Below are 12,301 nucleotides of genomic sequence, written 5' to 3'. Positions count from 1 at the left end.
AGATCCCTAGGTGCAAGAAAGCCTTTTACTCCAATAATTTCTTCACCAGAACTGCGGATCTTTGGAACTCCCTTCCGGGATTCTGCTTTCCCAACTGCACTGATATGCAGAATTTCAAGTGTAATGTGAACAAACATCTTTCTACTCATCCCCCTTCATACTGGCCCCGCTAATTTAGTCCCTAATAGTAGCCCACTGCTTCAAAGTGGCACTGTGCCTTTTTGGGGGTAAAAATTGAATTAAAAAAAGTATATATATACTGAGGGTGATATATATATACATATATATATATATATATATATATATATATGAAGTCCCAATCATCTCAGAACAGAACTGATGTATAAGTGGTTCTCTCCCTATCATCACTATCGTAATATGTATAAATGTCTCCCTCTAATCATCATCGTAATATTCGTGTAGTATATCGGCCCAATATGAACTCAGCGTCATCCTTAAATATGAAGCCCCACAACACAACATAACCTCGTAATATCATCATCATCATCATCATCATCATGATCGTCATTATAATAATAATAATAATAATAATAATAATACGTGGGCTTTATTGTACTGGTGTTAGAAATGAATTGGTAATAAGTTCGTCGTAACGCCGTTCTTCGCCCAAGAAAAAAAAAGTCAAACCAAAAAGAGAACATTTAGAAGAAAGAGGTTAAAATAACATTGTCCGCCAAGGGGTGCTTGACTGAAAGAGTAAATTAAGGAACATCTCTTATAATGTGATATATATATATATATGTATATATATATACATATATATATATATATAGATAGATAGATAGATAGATATATAATTTTAATATATTTTAGACGTAGGCCTCGTTGATGGACAAGTATAATTTCCCAATATCAATCTGGGAAATGACTATAAGTAGGCGTTATGCATTAATGTTTGCATTAAATTATGCTTCCTTCTTAAGATTCCGAAATGTTATTTGTGAACGCGATTACTTGGGTTCATAAGGCTCAAAGGTTATCTCCTATAAGGTCTGCAAGTAAAAGCGTTGAAAAATGTGGTAAGAAATCACTAAAGGAATCACAAAATAATAATAATGAAAATGGAATAACTTGTATTAGTTGGATTATACGGAATAAGATTTTTACTTTCATCAAGTTCTGGCCAACCTTACTTCAGATAATATTGAACTCGTAAACATTTCAACTATAATCCAAATACAACCTCGATTTTTAATGTAATAAATACTGATTTCTTCAGGTGTGCCTTTAGATTGTACAAAATAAAATAATAAAGCGTGCAGAAAAGACTAAAAAGTTGCAAAGAGATACTACACTTTACTCTTAGATAATGATGTTGAAGCAATGATTATGGCAGTAAGTAATTCTTGTAAGGGTATACCTCCTAGGGCAAAGCCAGAAGAGTGATTATTCATTTGCGTTAAAAGGAACGCAGAGTCTGACACAAAGTTGGTTTTAATGTTGGGGAAATCCATCTTTCGCATATAAGGTCCATGAATTGAAAGAAAAGGAAAATTACTTCAGTCATGAACGAACAAGCTTTCATAGACCAATAAGAGAACATAAGGTGAAATGCATCATATTATATGCGATATCCTCCAGCTACTGCCGCGAATAGGAGCGGATAAAGAAGAAAGATGCGTACTGTGTCACTAGTAGTAGCAAAAACAAAGTTAAGACAACCAAAAGAGGGAATTAGGAAGAAAGCGACTTTTTAATTAATAGTAACTAAAAGGAGGAGGGTAATGGGTTCAAAGCAGGAAGGTAGTATGAATTTTACCCGTTGCGAAAAATTTAACATGATTTCTGGAATCAGCACCCTCAAATTAATCTTATCAGATGGGCACCAAAAATTGTGTTGGCCAGTAATATCGAATAAGCTGCAGAGGCAGAAAAGTGACTATTCATATGCGTAACAAAGAAAGCTAAGTCAGAGACAAGGTGTGTTCTTTTTTAGGAAAACTGTCTCTCAAATATAGACCTCGTGAATTGAATAAAAAATATTTCACTCATAAAGGCATATTTATTCAGTGACCAGTCACAGAACATATGGTGCACAGCATCAGAATGTTCACGATATCTGCAGTTACTAAAAAATTCCCAAGTTTTAATTTGAAACATAATTTTGACCGTTAAATGGCATTGCATTATAACCGAGCCGCAAGTGTGTTTGAAAAAGAACATATGCGGCCCACTAGCTAGATGTACTACATCACATTTTCTATGTATTCTTTACATGTATATTTTCAGGGACGCCTACGGACACAAACACGCCGGATTTGTGCGAGGAGAAACACTTGACGCTAGACGATTGGCCGTGGGTCGGTAAGTGATAAAAATTTCTACTTAAATGAATTATCGTATTTGTTTTTTCTCTTCAATCAACACCAGTGTTTGAGAAGGTGACGTGTAAAAGGAACACACCGAATAAACACAATAAAAAGGGCTTATGCACATGGAGATAAATCGGGAAAAATTATGAAAAAGAAAATATTTATACGACACTAAGCATACTCACCAGTTGACACTAAATTTTCCTCATTCTTACTAAAACACAGGAACATTCGTTGATTGCATTCAATAGTTGCTTATTGTGGTATCCGTTATGTGCGATTTCCACGGAGTTTTATTTCTAAAATCAAAGCTCCTTTCTTTTACATTTTAAGAAAGAACTTGCACGACCAAAGAATTATGGAAGACAAACGTTTATTCGTCAATGTTTTCATTATTGCAAATCGTCTGAAATATAGCGGCAGGTTTGCGCTGGTGAATTTGAGATTGTCTAATCATATCTTGTCAGCGCATACGTTTATTCATATCTACGCGTTCGATGCTTCCAAATAACTTTTTCTCACTCTCTCCTTGAGCCATGTTACGTTATGTCCGTTTCTTTTATTTTCCACAATCCAAAACTCTAGTAGAACAATTATGTGTTTTTTGTTTGTTTTTACTCCAGCAACTATTTGATATAATAGTGACTTTACCACCACATTACCTAACACGACTAATACTATATAATTTTTTTTTTATGAAGAGTAAGGACTAAATAGCTAAAAAGACGAACATGTACGTTACGAGGCTAAAAATAATTAAAAGTTTATTTTTTAATTTTCATCAAATTAGACAGCTTGATAGGAATCCAACTTACTCGCTTTCAAACCGACTGTGAAAATGGTTGTAATTGTCATGCTGCATAGAGGGATAGCGTCTTGATTGTACACGTCATCATAAAGTATTGTTATTGTTTTAAATAGCCACGCACATCCAACAAATATCCTTCTGTTTCTATTGGTTATTTGTTATGATATTTGCCCTTATTCTAATGAATTAAAAATCTTAACTTTCCGAAGACGTTTTTTTGTTTGTTTGTTTGTTTTTAGATTTGCTCGGTCGAATTTCGAAACCTATGCGAAATCTCGTACTGAGCTCTTTATTTGCTCTACAAAGCTAGGTTGTATTTCTTTTGTTACCTAGTCTGTTGCTTCTTGGAGCGTTGGAAGGGGTTACCAAGTATAATTTTCTAATAAGAAGCTGAGAGACGGGAAATAGAATTAAGGTACATTTGTCACCATTACGATTGTAATGACCTCCTTCACTTAAGATCGCATTTTTACCAATTGTAAAATTAACACATAGTACAGCTATTTTCTTAATTCGAAATTAAGTTTATAATAATACCGTTTTCTTTTTTAATAAGCATTTTCGTAAGTATGTTTTGTTTAATTTTGCAATACTATTTTCGAAAGTTTTAATACCATTTTTGAAAAGGTATCGAGCAGGTACTACCTTTTATCGTAATAAAAATTGCACTTTTGTGGGGTTTGGAATATGATTTACATTGTTTAATGGTCCTATCTTTGGAATCGTCATTCATCGTTCAGCCATTCACATCCACAGATGCAAATCGCAAACTGTTCGCAAAGAAAATAAACCATGAGAACCGCGCGTCTCATCGAAAATAAAAATTTTCCCATTTTTCGTTTCTACCGATGATTATCGCAATGTTGCCTAGCAACCTGCATCGATGGCATACCTTGCTTCAACATCATTCAGAAATATTAATTGGTCCATTAAAATAGAAATGAATAATTATAAGGAAAATATTTACTCAAAAAACTATTTGTCCATCTGCAGACGGTTTTGCGGCCGGGATTGTAAGGGAGATGTTGTGAGACGAAAAATATTAATTATAAGTGAAAACGCTTATTGGCAAGTTTGGAATTCAATCGACTTGCAAGTGTTATTAATATCTCTAAACACATTACCGAAACTAAGATATGCCCTCCGCCAACATCTTGTAATCCGAGACTTATAGAATCTGTAAACATATAATTAATGCAATAAGCAGATTACTCGGGATAGTTAGGAATATATAACACAGTTTGATAAAAATCGCTCCAGCCAAGGCAGGAAGCTAAAAGACTACTTTGAGATGTACTCTTCAGTCTGTCACACAGAACTTTGTAATAACAGCCTAGAGGATTTAAACATGTTAGATATTTTTGAAATAAAATTTTAGGCAATCTTTTAATTGCTGCGTTCCAACATTCTACGTGCAGAAAATTATTTTGTCATACTAGTAACAAATAAGATTTACGACATATTCACGTTGGTTCTCGCACGATTACCGAAGTTAAGCAACATTGAGCCTAGCCAGTATTAGATAGGTGACCATTTGGGAAGGATAGGCACTGTATGTTCTTTCTGGGAAGATTGGGCATGGGGCCAGCACCCACATCCCGAAAAAAGAACTCCTCGCTACAAAAGCATCTACAAAGTTGTAAATGTCTATGCCCACTCTTCCAGGGCTCAAGAGTATGCATGAATGGGTGTAACAGATAAACTGAAGGTTGTACCTAATTTCCAAACATTAGTAGATAAACTTTATCCTCTGCATTTCGCTGATTCTTCAGAAATGAGTTCTTATTCCTGAGGCATCAAAACACGGTAGGTTTAAATTCTAAAGAAATACCAAAGTGCAGCCTGAACCGATGGAAGAATCTAAGCGAATCTAAGCTATTTATCTAAAAAAAAAGCGCTTCAAGCTCAAGATCACCAGATGATAACTGCTAGATTAATAGTATCTGACCCAGAAAACAGCAATGCTTCCCTCTTGGTCACAAATATCGCTAAAATAATGTGAGGAGTAGTAAAAGAAAATGAAGCGAGAGTTGAAAAGATGGTGAAATAAACCAAATTTTATTATTATTATTATTATTATTATTATTATTATTATTATTATTATTATTATTTAGCAATTTTCCACTACTAACAATTACTACGATATTGTCCCATTGGATAATGTACACTCTTTAACCATTATCTTCGAGTGGCCTCTGGGCCTTGATAAGTGGTGACTCTTATATGAAAAAAATGGTCGGTTTCTACTCACCTAAAATATATTCATATTTCGAGTTGGTGATACAATGTTGCGGATCTAAAATATAAAATACAGCCTCGGAAAACAGGGCATCACTTTTGGAGTGTACGCTGGTAGTTCGGGCATACACCTACGCATTACACTTTATTGGTGTGGACGCACCCCTACTGCTTGAAATAATGAACTATTTCATGATGTCACTTCGCCCATGGCGTCACTTTCGTGTAACTAGGACCGGTTGACCATGTCAGTCGGAGAGGAACAAGCGGAAAGTATGGTCGTCACCAACTAGTCCTGCAGTTGAGCAGAGGTACTTAACAATTTACCTTTTTCATGTATTTTCATTAATGCATATTTATTTAACTGTTATTGTGTTCTCCCTCGTCGATTGTTCAAACACTAACACCACAACAGTCGATATATGTGCAAGGCTGGTAAGATATATAGGTTATAAATATATGATGCCTAAAAAAATTGTTTGAGGAATTGCCCTATGAGTTTCCTTAATAAGAACTGAATCGCTTACACCAGAGACACCTGTTTATTTAGTACTAGCCTTGGTGACCGGAGATGCCCGGGTGTTTGGAGGTGAGTGTTGAGCCAAGAAATATGTAAAAAAGGGGTAGTCGACGGGCAGGCTCGAACCCGTAGAGCTAAGGAGAAAAAGAACGTGAAAAAATGTGACGTCTTTGCCGTTGCGTCTATCATCAAAGCGGAAGTGGCGAATGTTTACAACAGCTATAAATAGGCTAGGCTAAGAGGGGATAACCTTCGAAAATAATGGCGAAAAAAGTGACCCCCTTCTCGTAAAAAAGTGTCTTGGTGAGGGTGAAGGAATCAATGTTTTTAACCAATTTTTTGATATTTTCGTTCAGCCTTCAAAACGATATCGATGTTTTGAAAATCCATCGCCTTTGTCGAAAGTTTTAGCCACACGTATAAACATGCATGCATACATTTAAACAGACAGGGTAGATTTATATAATAGATTAGCCAGGATGCCCGGCATTGCCCGGGTGTTTGGGTGTGTGTGTGTTGATCAAAAATAAAGGGGGTAGTAAGCAGGAAGCTCTAACCCGTGAATTTGAAGAGAGGTATTAAAAAATTATAGTAGCATGGGGATGGAATTTAAACACAATAGGCAGGCAGGCTCGAACCCGTAATGCGAAGACAGACAAGAAAGTGAAAGAAAATTTGACGTCTTAGCCGATGTTTTTATGATGCGGCCGGAAGTCAAAAGCAAGTTTAAGATGACGCAATTAATTGTTTTGGAAATTTTTCGATATTTGTTGTCCGAGAGACCCTGCTTCGAAATGATACCGATCTTGTCAGAATCCGTCGCCTCCGTCGAAAGTTTTTTTCAAGAAATACAAACATACATACATACATACATACATTTCAACAGGTAAGTAAGATTTATATTTTAGATTATCTAGTCCAGCATTTATCAAAGGAAAGATTAACTCTAAGATAAGGATCAATGGTGTGTCTAACCATTTTCTTTTTTCTGTTCTGTTTGTCTTTCCGTCAATATAATACGCTTTCACTATATGCCGAATGGTGTCTTTCTTCGTAGACTTACTGGTTATTAATACTGCATGATAAGTTTTCATTTTCATTTAAGCAAAATAGGTCGTCTAATTAGCAGAGTGATTAATTGGTGGTTGATCTAATGTTGTTAAATAAAATCGGTGCAACTTTTAACATTTTAAAAACTTTGTTTCAAAATCAAGCCATTCTGTTATCGACTCCATGACATGAACAGTGCGACCAACGGGGCACTGAGTAAACGCAACTTGTGGTGCAATGGAGTACAAAGAGGTTAACAAATGGTTACTGATGACTCAGTTGGTGAGAACATCATACTCTTTTAAATTTTTTGACTCTTGAGTATCTATCCGTTAATATTTTGTATGTTTTATATAGACTGATGTGGTTCTCGGTTGATTGACTGCGTATTACTGTGTCTGAAATATACTTAAGAGTCAAAAGAATGAAAAGAATATTCTGTTGTCACAGCCCTCCTGATGGCATACATAAAACTCGAGGACTTCCGTTGCCAGAGCATGCAGCTGTGTTGCGAGACAGGTCAGTGAGTGTATGTTGGGTGCGAGCGGTTAACGGGAATTACAGCTGCACACACCTACACCCATGTCAATAGAAACACATATAGGGAGTTGGGAGTCGAGTTCTAGAGTCTACAGTCCACAGAACGAGTGATGAGTACAACATTCTCGTGGATCGTTCAGTGACAAGAGGCGGCCAGGTATGAAAGAGTAATCAATAAAGAATTTCCCAGACTCCTTTTATAGGCAGATAAAGGACAGGGACGCGCTATTCGATCGTGAAATCAATAAAGTCCCAATTGCACAGAAAATATCTTGCGTTATTATTATGAGACTTTTATCATTGGCTAGCCGACACGGTCAGGAGATGTAAATATAAAGGTACGTTTTTGCTTTTATTTCATAAATACTCCAAAAGTACTAAGGTGCCGTAAACATTAACATTGACTTGCAATAAGCAGATCCCATCTTATTACACCCCCCTCCTCTCACAGAGATGTAATAATTCCATCGACTAAAAACAATTTTAAATAACTTTCAAAAAGTAGAATGTTTTCATTTATTTGGAGAATTTTCGTAACTTATAGAAATTGATTTCGAAAAACGATGTTGAAATACCATGAGGTCCCGCTAGTTATTTATAAGTGAAAGTGCTTATTGGCAAGTTTGCAAAAAATCGACTTGCAAATTGTATAAATATTTGCAAAGACATCGATGAGGAAAAGGCGGCATGTCATCTGCCAACACCTTTTAAAACAATACTTCCCTAGGCGAATAAATGCATAAACAAATAACATATATAATCAATAAGAACGCAATAAAGGCAAAGAGTACATAAAGTAACTGTTGACTTGATTTTTATTTACTCTTACTCTTACTAGTTACTCTTTATGTGACACTCTTTATGTGTTACTCTTCTTTGACATCCTAATAAGATATGCAATTTAATTTAAAAAAAAAACACTGAGGTATGATATAATTTGCTCATCGTAATTTTTAATATTACTCGTAAGGTCACGAACTTAATCAAATATTTGGGCAGCAGATACGCATGAACAAAATTATTTCTTTTTACTTAGGAGTGAGTACATCTCGATATCGGAAAGCCAGTCGTGGATAATGAATGTAAGTAAGTTTAGTAATGATGTAAATTGGGTAGAATTGTATAATTTATGTGGGCAGCTCACCAAGTACTTGTTTACATTGGATTTGAAGGCTACCATGTTGCATTCATCCAAGAAGCAGACCAACGGAATAGTGTTCTACAGGCGGGCAATTGTCAGAAAGAAGCTTTGTTCATGGAATCTGAGTTTAGATTAAGGAACTGATAGAGAGTGGGGAAAATAGTATATAATGGTTGTAGCTGGTCCCGTGTTTTTGTTAAAGTCTGGAAAGGGAGACTGTAGATTGGAGCTCAGTCGGGCACTTACGATGAAAAAAAAACAAGAGAACAGAGACAGGTTTGTAACATCCCTTAGTGTGAGAGAGATTGCAGGGAAGAGAAAAGAGCATCATCTAGTAGGATTCGAGGCCGATTTTTAACGCTATCAAGTTTGACACGCAGATGTCGGTACTCTCTTATAGAGCGTATCTATCTCTAATACAGAAAGATTAAAAGTGAAATGGAGTATTTATATTCTCACAGTTTATTTGCGATTTTTACGAAAAATCCGTTGTCAAAGCCGCTGGAAAAATGGTGGGATCCTTCTATCGATCCAGTAGATATCTCACTGCTGATGCAATTCTCTATCTATATAAGAGCCAATTACGTCCAAGGATGGAGTACTGTTACTACATTTAGGCAGGAGCTGCTAGCAAGGACTTATACTGCCTTGATAGTGTTCAAAATAGACTTCGTAGCCTCGTAGGGGATGTCCTTTTCTCTTCCCGTCAACCTCTTTCTCACACAAGGGGGGGTTGCGAGTTTTTCTCTGCTTTATCTTTATTTTCATGGAAAGTGCTCGGCTGAGCTCCAATCTATGGTACCCCCTCGCCAAACTTTCACAATAAACACCCGTCTAGCAGGAAACACTATCATTAATTTCCACCACTCTTTATCTGTACCTAAACCTAAAACTGAACGCCTATGGGATTTTCCTGCTTTCCAGCTTACTACAATATGGTTGTATTCAAGTCTAACGTAACCAAGTTTTTTGTTGAGCCGTCCCATATAAGTTAACAAATTTTCCGAATTTACATTACTAACGATTACTAATATCCAATTTCTATTGTACACTCTTTAATCCTTATCCTCGAGTGGCTTCTTGATAAGTAATGATGCCTGTAAAAAAATAATAATGACAAACCCTTTTACCCATACAAAGAATTTAACGTAGTGTAAGATAAAAATTAAAATATAAACATTTTTTTTCAATGTATGTTCTTAAAATGTGGTGAATATTGTAATCAGTGCAGTAGGTTTGTAATTATTTAAAGATAATTTTCATTTCTAGGGTATTAAATATTTTTAGGTGTGTAAAACTAGTCTTTCAAGTACTCATATCTTGGGATTCTTAGATCACGTTTCTTAAGCTGAGAATTTTATCAACACTTTTTCGTATCTAGCGGCTCCACCGAATGTCTTACTTGTAGCCGGGAAAAGCCTTGGCAGCAACCAATTAAGTGAATGTCAAATAGGAATAAAACATCACCAGATAAATATAGAAACCAGTACCGGCATCTAATATATTTGTAACAAAACGTGTAAAAAATCGTGAGGTATGAGGTCTATGCGGGTTCATAACCGGGCAATAGTAATGCTCTTCCGGGGAACAGCTACGATACAAAGCAGTACAATAGATTATGCAAATGTCTTTAAAAATGTGGGATCATATTCAAGAGTTAGAATAAATCTGCTATGACTATGCAATTTCTTTAGCTATGTACATAAAACAAAGCTGTCAAATCTGGAATAGTTACAAAATAAAGTAGAAACCCTACATGAAGTCAGTGTACATAATTAGTTGACTTAAACAGAGGTGAGATGGATCATATAAAAATTACTAATGCGTAACGTACAACATTAAATAACACTGGAACATTTTTATGAAAAATATATATAACTTCAGGGAGTATTGAATCAATTGGACTCATGAAAAATAATTTCAACCTGGCGATGGATCAAATGCAAAAGAAATATAAACAAGTGCACTTAATTAGACAGATTCCTAAATTGATACCTTAGTTGGACTGGCGAAAATATATGGGCAATATTTGATATCTGTAAGGTTGCCTTGTTTCTAGTAAAATCTTTATTCTGATAAAAAGCAATAATATAGTAATTACATTTTCCCTTAAAACATTCAAAGAATAGATTCTCCTTGAACTTAGACTAGATATTAGGAACAAGACGAGAAAGATACGAATAACTTAAAGCATATACGTGTATTTAAGAGGGGTTGGAAGTATAAAGTTGACCCATCTCTTTACAAACTAAAGTTCCAGACTTGCATAACATTTAAACATAATTGCAAAAAAACTTGAACAGTAAATATTAGATATTATTTTTTTTACACGATGGTCACAACTTATCAAAGCCCGAAAGCCACTCAGGGATAAGGGTTATTGCAAGTACAGTACGTTAGTGTGGATATTTAATGAAGTGTTTACTTAAGGGGGCGGTTCATTAGGAATTTGTTAACGTTGGACTGAAAAACATTAAAGTTGTAGTAAGGTGGGAAGCAGGCAGACGGAACAGAGTTCCACAGGCGTGCAGTTCTAAGAAATAATCTTTGTTCATGGAATCCGCGTTTTGATTTAGGCACAGATAAAGAGTGGGGGACATTTTTCACAGTAGATTCAGCTAGCCGGGTGTTTTTTGTGAAGGATTGGCGAAGGGGGACCAGAGATTGGAGTTCAGACGAGCACCTGCCATGGAAATAACGATAAAACAAGGATAAGCTCGCAATGTATCTTCTGTGGGAGAGGGGTTGCAGGGTAGAGAAAAGGGCATCTCCCACTAAGCCACGAAGTCTATTTTGTACTCTCTCAAGTATAGGCTGTTTTAGCAGCTCCTGCCCAGATATGGCAGCAGTATTCCATCGTTAAGTAAGTACCTACAAAAAAAATTCGAAAACTTCTCAATCAGACTTGAGAGTGGAGCGCTTTACCCACGAATATTAGCACTCCAATTATAAATATTTATAATTCTTATTTGTGTTAAATCAGTACTGAATAAAATAATGTGTAATAAAAACACGTTTAATGAATATTTATTTGTTTTAATAAATTTTGCGGTTATCGTAGCACGCGTTTACGGAATTAGAAATACATGTGAAACTCGATATTAGCTTTGTCTCTCATTGCGGAAAGACAACAGGTTGTTCGAGTTAATTCAGTAAGAAGAATTGGTATGAGACTTCATGCTTCTCTTTCTTTCTTTCTGCATTTCTGTTCAAAGACGAGTAAACGACTGACATCTAGGTTTTATTTATTCCGCGTGGATTATCTATTCGGATTTTTTTACATTTTCACTTTGATGTTGCATTTCTTAAGGTTACCTTTTATATCTTTAGATCACTTCTCGTCACCTAATTCTGCATTTAATCCGTCCCTTGCCAACATGTAAAAGATCATAGCGACGTTTCTCTGTGTTTAGTTACATCTACTCTTCATAAATATCTGGGACGACAAATGAGCCCCAACTGGTTTCAGGGACACTGTTATTATCAAGGTTTACAAATGGAAAACGCGACTGATCTATATGCAGTGTCTACAGTGACGTCTTTCTTTTGGCAAGTAAACGTATTATTCTGAACACATTTTATTATTATTTATTTATTCTCTAATAAATCTTATTATTTAGACGTATTTCGGAATCATATTAAAGATCAATAATTAGGAATTATAAGGTTGC

The 12,301-nt window shown here is 35.5% G+C and overlaps 1 protein-coding gene across 6 annotated transcripts in view; it reads left to right on the top strand.

Annotated features, from left to right (window-relative positions):
- Nucleotides 1-12,301, top strand: part of LOC145259312 (uncharacterized) — a 2,114,304-nt gene that overhangs the window by 1,625,880 nt on the left and 476,123 nt on the right. For all 6 annotated transcript variants that reach the window (XM_080117200.1, XM_080117201.1, XM_080117198.1 and 3 more), the window contains exon 6: nucleotides 2,251-2,325. In XM_080117200.1, coding sequence (XP_079973326.1) covers nucleotides 2,251-2,325 — 75 coding nt within the window. The remainder of the gene's footprint in view (nucleotides 1-2,250; nucleotides 2,326-12,301) is intronic.

The sequence above is a fragment of the Euprymna scolopes genome, chromosome 34, assembly GCF_053919585.1.
Source record: "Euprymna scolopes isolate OS-2025 chromosome 34, ASM5391958v1, whole genome shotgun sequence".
Lineage (NCBI taxonomy): Eukaryota > Metazoa > Mollusca > Cephalopoda > Sepiida > Sepiolidae > Euprymna > Euprymna scolopes.
Note: the sequence above shows the minus strand (reverse complement) of the source record. Positions and strands in the feature narration are given on the sequence as shown.